At 42.4% G+C, this 13,082-nt stretch overlaps 1 protein-coding gene across 1 annotated transcript in view; it reads right to left on the reverse strand.

Moving 5' to 3' along the window:
- Nucleotides 1-1,047: 1,047 nt before the first annotated feature.
- The window catches only part of BLVRA (biliverdin reductase A), a 43,058-nt gene continuing 31,023 nt past the window's right edge, over nucleotides 1,048-13,082 (reverse strand). Inside the window, exons 4-7 of the mRNA XM_019483370.2 lie at nucleotides 12,562-12,659; nucleotides 10,734-10,841; nucleotides 8,878-9,049; nucleotides 1,048-3,189 (exon numbers count right to left, since the gene is read on the reverse strand). Of these exons, the coding sequence (XP_019338915.1) occupies nucleotides 2,916-3,189; nucleotides 8,878-9,049; nucleotides 10,734-10,841; nucleotides 12,562-12,659 (652 nt within the window). The 3' untranslated portion in view covers nucleotides 1,048-2,915. The remainder of the gene's footprint in view (nucleotides 3,190-8,877; nucleotides 9,050-10,733; nucleotides 10,842-12,561; nucleotides 12,660-13,082) is intronic.

Genomic DNA, 13,082 nt, shown 5'->3' on the forward strand with positions numbered 1-13,082 from the left:
TTACCCCTTCAGAGAAATGGGGCCCCGCCAGCATTGCAACCTCTTGAGAGCACAAATTTCCTAGGCAACCATCAAAAAGTCATTAGAGACTTTTTCAATCATTAAAAACAGCACTCTGTAAATTGACCAGTGATGCATGCAGAAAAATGACAGAGGGTCCTTAGGAATCCCCCGGAAGTCACAGAATATAGTGACATAATCCCTACACTGTAATACAGGGCCCCATAGCCTGGCTGTCTTGGGTGCACCTGACCTACCGCTGACCTTCAAAACTATACTTCAAGAACAGCCTCTCCCAGAACCCACCAGGTAACTAAAACAAATTTACTTTGTACTTTGATAACAAGGCACTCAGACTTCTAGACAGAAATGATAAGCTTTTCAAATATTCCCCTTGCCTATTGCTTCACCACACTTGAGCATTCTCTGAACTTGGTTCTGTCGTGGGTCCTTCTCTTGCAGCTTCACTTCAGATTTAAGGGAGCCTTTCAAGGGAACTTTCACTGATCTTGCCTAATCCCACAGTGAAGTCAAACCAAAGCATAACCAACCCTTCCTCTCTACCTAAAGCTTGCTGCTTGGTTCTGGGAGTACCCCTCTACCAACACAGGTTTCTTTGGTCTGTAGGCTGGACTTTTCCACTCAACAAGTTCCACCCCTTGCAGAGACCTCTGCAGCAATCCAAATCATGTAACAAAGGCTAGGAATTTGTCTTGGAAATCAAAGCTTTGGAAGAGAATGGCAGATTTTAGGGGCAGCTCACTGTTTGATTATTGATAGGAGCATGAACATGTCTTGAGAAGGGCGAAATCAGGACAGAGATGTATGCATTGCTAATGGGCAGAAGAACTGCTAATTGAAGGACAACAATTACAGACTGCTCTTATTGAATGCTGAACATCTCTTAGGTGCTCTCTACACCTTCAGCTTTATTTAAGTCCATGGATGTTGAAAGTGTAAGAGATGCCAGGCGGCTTATTAGATATGATCCTACAAGGCAAGCAGAAGGAGATATTAAAGTTAAAGGATAACAACTATCACAGGGAACATGTTGAACTCTAATCACTTTATTAAGTTACATATAACAAATTCACCAATGCTGGTACACAATATACCATGCTACCTCAGCAAAGTCACACCTCTGAAGAGAAAGTAATTCTAGTGCAAAAACTGGAAAGAAAGGGCAGGAAATGAGTGAACAGAGCAGTGTGGCCAGGATATTGGATCTTGACGGAAAATGAAATTGGATGCGTCTGATTACATTTTTGCAAGCAGTGTGGGTCTTTTTGTGTATTTTTTTGTTTTTAAAGATAAGCAGCTAACTAGCCTAACTGGAAAGAGAGACTCTCAGTGTGATGAATGAAATTTCAGTTGTAATATTCCATGGTGTTACTGATAGCAAAGCTATGGATTAAAAAAATAAAACCAAAGCAACGTTAAAAAGTTAACACAATAGGCACTTCCCTTTCTCATAAAGTGTATACATTCTTAATTCCCTCCACCCAACCCCACAGAGAACTCTTGCTTCTATCTCAAGCAAGTGGAAAAACATGACATGGCGTGCAGGGATGGACATATTAAGGCTTTCAGTAGAATTAAAAATCCCAAATCTGTAAGACATCCATCTTGGAGAATACAAAAGTGTAATAATTCTTAAAAAAAAACCAACAAAAAAACAGCAACAACAACCCCTACATTCCTTTTGTAAAAAGGTTCTATAAAGTTAAACACATTTAGATGCACATAGCTTCCAATCTGGTGTCTATGTACATGTGTAGCTATGCCTGTAATATAGCTAAGCATTTCCATAGAGTTCCTCATTGTACAAGCTTGTACTAACTGAAAGAGATACTATATACAGTCACAGACAAGACACAATAATATTTTTTGACAGTAGAATATTCAATATTCTGTTTTTCTCTGTTGTTGAAGTCAGTGGTGAAATTTCTCAGCGACTCCAAAGGAAGCACAATTAAGCTAACATTCAAGGTATGCTACATAATGGAGTCTTGTGTACTGATCCAAGCTAACCGGATACTGTAGATCAGATTCAGGAAGCAATATAGCAGCATTAGCAAGGTGGAATGCCATGCTCACACAAGTAGCTCAGGTACCCCGCAAACAGCACTGTCCTGTCCCATAGAGACAACCTTAGCAGCATCAGCATTTAGCCTGGGCTAATATATCCTTCCTTTCAGTAAGGCTAATTAGCCCAGGTGGAATGCCTACTAATACAGTTATATTGCTTCCAAAACCTGAGCAATTATATTCAGAACTAGCTCAGACATCTCCACACAGCTCTGCCTTGCCTCATGCAGAACCACTCCAAGTGCTGCTAAAAAAATCCCACTCTAAAGCTTTCATTCACTGTAAAAGTACCAGTGATTTGGTTTATGGGAGGCAGGGGGAAGATTCTCTCTCTGTCTCTCTCTCCCTTTGAACACTTAAACAATTTTCTTTCAACTTTCTCTAACAATGTCATCTCCTTATCTTGAAGGGGTTTTTCAGCTTGTCTACGAAATTCCCTTGCAGCATGTCTTTCTTTTTTATACTTGGAATTATCTGGTGTTTTTTGTAGAACACTTTGAACAGACTTAACCTGATAGGTTGGAAAGAAGAGAGTGAGCCATCAACTGTAGGATCCCCATTTTTTTCTTTTCTAAGTATTATCAGTGGTGCTGCACAGAAGCTTGCAAAATCAGAAACATTTTGTGCACTCAGAGAAGATTATAATTTCAATTTCTGAATCAGGACAAACTCCAGGATGAAAGACCTTATTTCTTCCACAAGAAAGCAGGACATTTTCTCCAGTAATTTTATGGAAAGGGGTCATTGCAAATGCAAAAGATGTAACCCTATGCTGTAGATCTGCACAGTCTCCAACTGTTCAGATCTCTTTCTTGCTAAGCATGGTTTTATGAATGGATATTCTCTGGCCGTTCACAGTGCTGCTGTATCTCCTCTGCAAGGTCAAGGCATCTCAGGATACGCCATTTCTCAGTAGCCAGCTCCTCCCTGGAGACTTGGCCCAACAGTTTTTTGGCAAAGAGATTCTGATCCTGCATAAAAGGGCCCACCGTGGCTGGTGGGGGCTGAGGGAGCTTCTCCAGGCAACTGCTTGTGAAGCAGAAGTTGATTTTCTTTTCACGTTTCATTCCTGGTCCCCTTTCTTCAATCCAAGTCAGAGGTCTAGGGCAAAAGGGGAGAAAAAGGAAGGCCATTTAGCAGGAAGTAAACTGTGACATTCACACAATTATTTTGCTTGTTCCTCACTGATGAGCAGTAAGCATTGTAACAAAACATCAAGAGGCAACACTTTTTTGTGTTAACCTGTATAGTTGGACCTGAGGAACTGATGCCCAAAGCTTGTCTAACAACTCTTCCAACTCTACAGTTTCATAGTTTCATCGTTGGTAGGGTCAGAAGGGACCTGAGTAGATCATCAAGTCCGACCCCCTGCCATGACAGGAAAGGGTATTGGGGTCAAACAACCCTGGCGAGGTGTTCATCCAGCCTCCTCTTAAAGACCCCCAGGGTAGGAGCCAGCACCACTTCTCTTGGAAGTTGGTTCCAGATCCCAGCCGCCCTGACAGTGAAGTAGCGCCTCCTGATATCTAGCCTAAATCTAACCTCTGCCAGCTTGTGACCGTTACTTCTTGTCACTCCAAGTAGTGCTCGGGGGAACAGGGACTTCCCCAATGCCTGCTGGTCCCCAGTTGGCCCAATAAAGGATATAAAAAAAAAAGTCCTGTCTCTTGTAATCTCCTGGCCATTATAGCCACAACAACACTTCAGGCCATAATAAAGCACATTATTTCAAAGTCCCGTCCATACAGTGTGTTCAGGTAACAGGATCATGAAGCAGAAATTAAGATGGCAGGGAGGATCAAGCATTGAATCCCTGGGTTCTAATTCCTGCCCTGTCACTGATCCACAGTGGGTGCATCTACAAGTGCAATTAGTGCAATGCAATAAACTCTGGTGCAGTTTGTGCTGGAGTCAGCTGCTCCCGGGCACAGCATTTACACGTGCCAAAGACTGCAGCACGTTAAGCTGGGCTGGAGCAGCCCCAGGCTGGTAGGGGGCCCAAGGGGTCAGCCCCAGGCTCTGGGTGGTGGTGCTGGGCATAGGAGGGGTTGATTGGGGCACAAGGATGCTACAACGTGGGACTAGCTGCCAGGCAGTCCTGGCACTTTAGCACCCTCATGCCCCAGCCAGTTCCTGTCACAGTCTACATATGCATTAGATCACATGCAAGTACTCTACTATACAATAATATTGTCCCTGACAGTACTATCTTGCAGCACAGTTAAATTAACCTACTGCACCCTAATACCAGTTCACATGTAGACTGTGACGCTTTATTGCGGAGCTCGTTAGTCTACTCTGCACTAAAGTGCACATGTAGATGCATCCAGTGTAACCATCAGCAAGTTACCTAAAATCTCTGCTTTAGACTTCCCTCTGTGCAATGCTGTGAATGGCTAACCGTCTCACAGTAGGGACTCAGAGCTCAGTTCATTACTTTTTAACAGGCTGATTTGTGCTTCTTGGATAAAAACTGTTGGACACATACAAGTAACATGTTTCTAGGCATTTTGGGCTCAGTCCTGTTGCCACAGAACCCAGTGGGAGTTTTATGAAGGATGCAGGTCAGGCCCTGTGAGTCAAGTCAGCACACAAAAGAGGAAGATGCATGGTTGGCATGCGCACGATTAGTGCTGGGATTCGGGCTGAGCTGCCCATCCCCCTCCAGGATAATCCACAGAAGGCAAGCAAGTTCACTCACATGCATACCAGCTCTTAGCTCCTTCCTGAATATTCACAAACGTTTGTTTTACTCCACTGACAGCCCTCAAAGTAAATCCCTGAGATTATGCAAGAAGCTTTAGTTTTCCCCTTTCTTGGCAACCTCACACACGCACGTGCATGCGCACACACACACACACTATCTGACAACCCCCAAATGCTACTCCCCAGTGCAAAACTAGATTAAACAGGCTTTTCCCAAGGATCTACATCTGAACATACAGCTTTATTTTTTTAATGAGGCTAACAAGCTGCTACAGCAGCCCCAGCCTCCATGTCCTTTTGCTATGATGCTTTGGGCCCTTGGATTTACACAGTTCACAAGCCCCAGGGTGTGCCTTGGCCAAACCACTGCACTGCTGAGGAAAGAGATACTATGAGTAATGCCCTACAGTTGTAAGAGGTGATGGGCATAGCTCTAACATGATGTGGATCTCCAATACAGCAGAGCCCTGTATTACAGCAGGGCCATCTGGGGGAAGGGGAGATGGAAGGGGGGAGGAGCAAGATGGGACAGGACAGAAAAAACCTCAACATCAGCCACAAAGAACTCCTTCTAGTACCATCAACATCTTCTTTTGACTTCCTACAATGCACCTGCTCATAGTCCATTCATCATCACTGGCAGAGACACACATCTTGGAGGTTATACATCGTTTCTCTCACTTGATTATTAATGGCCCTTCCATAAGTCCTTCATGTCTCTGCTGCAGTCCACTGCTCATGAATTATGAGGGCATCAATAATTTGAGGAAATAAACAGTACCTCCAAATCCAGCCATCTGGGCATCGTTAAACTAAAATCAACTGCCCTGGAAAGACATTTTTTTCCACTCTACAGTGAGCACTTATAGCAGAGAGTTAATCCTAGGATTTTTAACCTCAAATTCTTCACATTTTCAAACCCAGTTTCTATATGCATGTGCTAAGAACCATTACTCTAAGTCACTAACCAGAAAGATACAGTATATCTGTGCTCATTTATTTAAGCAACTATACCGCTCTATGCATTTATTCAGAGTCTTAAGTTTTCCTTCTTTCGTTGTGTTACAAAATGGTGCAGGTTGCACTTCCTTTATTTACTTGTTCTTCTTGTGTCCTTGTCATAAACTAGATGTTTTCCCGAACTGTGCACAAATGATGACTTTTTCCATTGCTGTAATTACTTGTGACTTGTGTTAAACTCTGTTTGGATGGTAATTGGATTTCATTTTGAAATACATGAAAACTGCATTTTAACTTTTAATTAGTTGAATGTTCTGGATACATAATATTATCTAAACATGTTTTACATGTAAAACTGACTGATTTTTCAGAAAGGAGGCATCTGTAATTAGTGAACTGAACTGATTACTGAAGGACATGACAACCAGAAACCTCTCAGAGCTTGTGGACCTCATCCCCTTGTACCTAGTTTTTATTTATAAATTCGAAGAAGAAAACAAGTTTTTCTCTTTTTTTGACTTCCAGTTCCTCAACTTTGAGAGAAATGATCATTGAACTGAACTGGCTGAATGAACTGAAAAGAAAAAATTCTCTCTGCACCTCCAGATAAGACTACTGACCTCATAAAATGATTTAACACTTCCAGAAATTCTTGTTCCATGTACTAATCCAGTGACTTCCACCAGTCCACTGGTTTGGTCTCCTTTACAACTTCACCAGGAAACACATAGTACTTAACATAATTTTTTTCTTTTTCAAAATTAAACACATTTGACGTGATGAGCCCCTGTGCTAAGGGTTAGAGTTGCTAGAGTCTATTAATATTTAAATGAAATAAAATACAATATAATTAAAAATGGAATATTTTAAAATAACAATATTCATTTTTATCCACCCTGCAAGAGGCTGGCCTTACCTACAACCTGATATCACCTTGCAATCAGGTTGGCTGTACCCAGGCTGGAGCTGAACCCTGCCTTCAGCCGACCCAAAATGAAAGCGGCAAAAGCCACTGCCCCTCCAGTTCATGCAATCATTTTTGTTTGTGAAATGCATTGACTTGAGGCTCCAACCCACCAGGCTGGGGTTTGAGCTCCAAAACCAACCCTTCCTTATGAAAACTTCCCTGCCTTTCCACCTTATATATTGGTGGAATTCCCTTCCACCTTGTATTGAGAGATTAATTGTCTTGGTAGCAAAAGAGCCAGAGGTAATTTGTCTGACAGCTGAGCTTTAAAAGTCAAACCCAAGGAATGATCAACAGCCAAGCCTGACTATGGACAGAAAGAGTATAGTTAAATCCCTGATTAAGAAGCAGCAAAAAAGGCTGCTGAGCTGTGCTCTAGCTGCAGCTTCCACACAGTGCCAAGGTATAAAGCAGGCTGCAATAACCTTACTTCAAGGTTAGAGTGCACTGTGCTTGGACCATGGCTGCAAAGGGTCATGAGAGACCTGACCCATCTACAGGAAATGCATCTTCTCTCAGTGTCAACAGATTAGCGCTTCTGTAATTCTATCTGTCAGGGCCCTGCTTTTGCCAAGCACCTATCCAAGTTAACTTGATGGAGAATGGGCCAAATTCTCTGCGGCTGTAACTCTGCTGAGTGTAACTGAATAGTACTGGAATACTATGTAACTTTCCAAGCAGGATGAACTATCATGCAGGCAAAACAGACTGTCACCCAGAGCAACCAAATATGAATGGTAACAGCACAGTAAGCTAGGATTCATGTGGGTCACTAGAGCTGTGAAAAGGATGCATTTAGTAGTTCCTTAAAGCTGTGCAAATCCTAGTGCTTGTTTTGTCTAACAAAAATCATTCATGGCAACTGTGAAGCTAGTGAAAACACAGATTAATAGCATGACGCATGTTTGTTCCTGCCCTCTAGCTCCATCTATTGGAACTGGTTCAACTCCTTAGCAGTGAAATGTTCTACAGACAACTCATATTACACATGAATTGCAAAGGTGGCAATAGAGGGTTTATATGGGGTACTGTCTGTCTGTAATTTAGTTTTTAGAGGAATTGCACATGCCATCTAATCTGAAAAGGGAAATATCTAATTCCCTTATAAAATGCAACTGACTTTGTGATAGCTGTCTCTTTATAACCAATAGTCCAGATGAACCCAATTGTCTAGCCCCCAAATATCTAGATCTATATTTACCCACATTTATTTAGCCTCTCAGCTGTAATTCATAGAGAATCCAAGATCTGCTATTGTAAAACTCTGACATTTAAAAAAAGGCTTGCTTGCCTGGATAATACAGTGATCAGAACAGTGTGCTTGACATTCCTAAGCTTATGGATCAGGCAGCAAAGCCAAGTCTCTTAACCTCCTGGGATTTCACTGTATCAATCTGTAAAATGGGAAGAGCAATTCTTACCCACCTCCCCCAAAAGGGCATCATGAATATTACATAATGTTTCTCAAGGCAGTACAATACTTCAGAGTAGAGTATTATTAGCAGCCCATGACCTCTCAAAAACTGGGAGCCTTTCTAAGTATATACCCTGCTGTGCTCAGTGCTAGAGTTTCTGGTGCTCCATTCTGGATCTCAAAACTTTTTCTGAATATGAAAGTAAAGTCTTAAGTTCTCAAATGCTAACATACATCATGGGTCCACTCCTTTATTTCTGACACCAGAAACCTCTCTCAGGACCTCTTTTTCTTAGATGGATACTATCTGATAGCAGCCCTTGTTAGCACAAACCCTACAGATTGCACTTCTTAAGCTTGTGTCTCTTGCGGAGAGTTCTTTTTCATTGTGTTTTTATCCATTTCATTCTCCCTTTCCTTATTTTAATAGAGTGTTACAAAACAATTTAAGAGAGGAGAAGGTATGGAAGAGTTCCTGCTGAAGATAGCTGTACATCATAGGTAGGAAGGTAGTTAGCCATGTTAGTCAGAAGTCAAGCAAAAGTCAGGACAGGATGGCACCTCAGAGACTAACAAATTCAGAGAGACATGAGCTTTTGTAGGTGACAGCTACAACTTCATCTAATGCTAGCTTACAGAAGCCTGTGCCTCTCTGAACAAGTTAGTCTCTGAGGTGCCACCCTGCCCTGCCTTCTGCCTATACAACCTGGCTAATCCACTCCTATGTCAATATGTTACTCACTTCTTGTCTGCAGTCTCAAAATGGGCTGTCATTCTGGAATAATCCTTTTCTTTCTGTTCCTCTCTGGTGGCTGAGGTGACAGTAAGGTCCCCAAAGAGATCAATTAGCCAAGTAAGGCGGGCAATTCCATTAAAAGAGGGGAAGCCTGATCGCTTTTCATCCAGGGGACCACCTACAGAAATAAAAATGGAGCATCTTGAGAAAGGGGGAAGGCGCCTCAAATCAGCAGCACAGACTGTAATAGCAGGGGCAGAAGATGTGTATGGGCCAGAGAGCGAGACATCAGACAGTCCAGTCTGTAGTAGGAACCTCATTACTTAGGATTCCACTTAAATCAGTCCCGCGAAGGTCAGTTGCTGTCTTTCTGTTGTTAAAGGTTAGACTCTATCGAACAGAACCTTTTAAACTTCCCTGTGACGTCTCAAATGCATCAACTCTTTTGCTCTAATGCAGGCATGGTCTATAACTCTATCCCATTTTGAGTAGCACTGTGGGTTGAAAAAGGAAGAGAACAGAACAAAAGAACTCTATTCTCATGCCAAGCCCCCATCAGAAGGTAGACAGAAAAATGGAAAAAAGATTCAATTAATGTAGAATAGAACTCCAGGGATACATTGGTTCCTTGGGTGCAGGTTCACAGAGCTGGAAAAAATGAAACTTCAAATCTGTCTTAAAAGGAGAAGAGCCTGAGGGTTCCTCACTAAAGAGAATTCCTCACTAAGGGGAATTCCTTAGAGCTCTCTATGCTCTGTGGAGCTCAAGTGACGATAGGGGAGGAATCTCCCTTATACCAACATACAAATATTGTCCCATCTCTTTGTGAACTCTGTCACAACCAAATTAAGTAGTGCCCATGTCACAAACAAGTAAAACCATTCAAAACAGTTTTTTTCTGCACTAGGTTAACTAAGGGTTAACAATAATGATAGTAACCGCTTTTTTGCTGCGCATGTCAAAAAGAAATTTATAACTGCGACACTAACATGAAATAGAACTTAGCCTTCTGTGCTGTACATAAATCATTATAACTGGTCAGAGAAAACAGGGAGTAACCCTGTGAGATAACACCCTAGCGAAGACCGCTAGATAATTGGTGATTCTAATTAAATTTATGATGTGGCGAAAAGCAATTGGCTATTACACAAATAAAACCTGTCTTCACTTCCGTGAAGAACGGGAGACCTCCGCACGCACACCTGAAAAACCTCTGAATGTATGCGTGAGAATAACTGACAAATTGATCGCTTGTCATTCTCCCCCATCTCGACCTTATCAGACGTAAATCAACGACCTGCCGGCCCGACTTTTTTTTCCGTTTATCTGCCCAATCAACAAACTCTTATGCAGACCGACCTATGACCTACGAACCTTAAGCTGTAACTAACCAAGTATCTCTGACCTCCGCTATTCACCACCTTGATGGCGTGAGTAAATAATCTTGCTTTGCAACCGATAAGCGTCCGCCTAATTAATTCCACTCCAAGCATCACAAGTACCCGCCTGACGGCCTTCTAAGGCCCCGGACCCTTATCTGCCCGGGTGGGAGTCAGGGAGAGCTGCTGGCCGGCTGCCCTGGGTCCCGACAAACTCATACACCAATATAGAAAAAGTGGAGGAGATTCCTCCAAACATATTTGGGAGAGATTAATGGAACATAGAGCCTCCCCTCCACATAGGCAACTGTTAAGGGAGAGGGTTTTGAAGGCCTCTACAATTTCAGGTGAGCATCCAGAGCTAGAGTGTAATATATGGGTCCTGGTTGCGTGGCTTCAGCCTCTACAAGTGAATGAATAATGACTAAAGTGGCTGGCCTTGGACTGACACTTTCTCAGGAAATGCAGTCTTTAATAACTGACCTGTGAAGTGTAGGACTCCCTTGACAAGTTCCTTCCCAGCTACCTCCTTTTTCAGCAGCTTGTACTCTTCCGTCATAAGTTCAATGTGCTCCACATGGAGGACTTTACCTGTTGTTGAGGAAATGAGGATCAAATAGGATTACTAAAAGCTTTCAGCATGAATCCAAATCCATAAGTAGGCAGTAAACCCTTTAGCAGTCTTCAGTGTGAGAAAATTTTGCACGAATAGCCTAAGCACAGTTGACAGAATGGTGCCAAGAAAGACTGTCAGGCATTATACCAGCAATTCAGTTTGAATTCACTGTTCTCAGGAGCAACATACGAGTTGTCCACATAAACAGCAACCTTTTAGCCATCGATTTTAATGCAGATCATGTGGATTAAACCAACGTGCAGTGGAGACACTCATGTTCAAAGAAAAATTTGTGTAAAGTCTTGACCCTCTCTCTTGCCACCCTCCCATATAAATGATATATTTAACAAAGGTATTATTATTTAATAAGGTACATTATTTACAACCAGATTGAAATAGCACATCAGGGAGTTCCTTGCTACACTGCTATCAGTGAAACTACTTCTGGAGTAACATGCTACCCACCGTGCCTCAAAATTTGGCCCTCATTCAAGACACATTCATTGGGATGCCTTCAAGAGAATCAATTTAGCGTAACAATAGGAACTGCTGTTATGACTGAACAAGTATTAAGTTCTGCTTAACTGGAACTAGTGCAGTTATTAGCACAACAGTAAGGGTATATCTATAAGGCTTAAGGCAGCACCTTGCAGAGATACCCCAACTCTGCATGAACTAGCTCCAGAATGAGACAGAGTATGGCTACATTTGTTCAACACAAGACACTGGCAGAATGGATTATCTCAGGCAAAGAACTGAAAAAATGCATCTCTATCATTTCTGGTTGTAAAGCAAGCATATTCAGAGCTAGCTTAGGTTTCTCTGCATGGCGTTGCATTGAGCCACTCCCTTGTGAGTACTCAGGAGGTAGAGATATGTGAAATGCTAAGCTCCAGACTTTTAGCACATAAGCACCTGAAGAAGGATTACAAAGGAGTGAGTCTACAGGGGCACACTGCACCCTGTCCAGGGGTTTGAGCTCTGCTCCTACCTAGCATTGCACCCCTTCTTGCAGTGCAAATGGGGCAACCTCCACAATACCTTTAATCTAGTCTCAGCTGGTCTGCCAACATCCACCCCTCAGCTGTGCTGTCAGCATTTATGACTAGGACTGTATACGTAATAGAAAGAAGAAGGTGTTGCTTAGAAATGGATTCTTCTCTCAAACACAGATGCTGTGAGAGCTCATAAAGGAATAAATGTATGATGCATACATAGGCAGAGAGGCTTGTGTCACATCAACCACAGCCAAGAGAGGCATTGTTTATGGTTCCATTTCCAGGGGAAGGAAAGTCTTGGGGGAAGGGGAGGACACAAATCCCAGAGTTACTGATAGGGCTTATGTTTTGGTTCATAACTGTTTTTAATTAATATGGATGGATACAGTTGTCCAATTACATTCTTTGTGCTCGTGCCAGCCAGTAGTGAAACTGCTATTAATGTTAATGCACCGTCTCGGTCAGCATCTTGCTCTTTGTAGTTCTCTGTTTATTCACCTGTTGCATATTCTCCAAATCCTGCACTGGAAGTTCTCCAGAGCAGGCTCTGTCCTTTGCTTTTTGGTTTCTACGATGACTGATACAAGGGGGCCCTGCTCCCTATTTGCAAGTTTGAGGGGCTACCATGATACAGATAATTGTCATTTTAAAAAAGCTAGTTTCACCTTTAACACCTTGAATATTAAAGTGTCATTACCTTTCTGCTCAGCCAACTCCCAGAGGTCACGGGCTGCCCTAGCAGACAGTGCCATGGGATACTCAACCAGGACATGTTTCCCAGCCTCCAGAAACATTCTGAAACAAGATAGATAAAAAGATTAGAAAGTCTTCAAATCAGACCAAAAATTGCTCTCTCCCCCATAAATCTTCTGATGCCAGTGGCCATCAGACCCCTTGAGGACAGGATAAGAAACATACTAGGACTGGAGACAAAGAACCCTATCATAGAGTTCTGGATTATTTTCTTTGTGCAACTCTCTCATGCACTGTGTAGCTTAAGCATCTTAAAATGGGGTCCACCATCAAGCAGAAAAAGTAAGAGCCAAGAGCAGAGATTCTCAACCTTAGTACTGTGGCACCCTTGGGTACCTTGAGATTCTTTCAAGGGTGCCATTAGACTCCACAAAATGTTAGCACAGTTAGGTGTGCAAAAAATTGCTCTGTTATTTTTCTGCAGTCAAAAAATGAGTGAAAACCAAGAACTGGCATTTTCCAAAG

Source organism: Alligator mississippiensis, chromosome 5 (assembly GCF_030867095.1).
Source record: "Alligator mississippiensis isolate rAllMis1 chromosome 5, rAllMis1, whole genome shotgun sequence".
NCBI classification, from domain to species: Eukaryota; Metazoa; Chordata; order Crocodylia; family Alligatoridae; genus Alligator; species Alligator mississippiensis.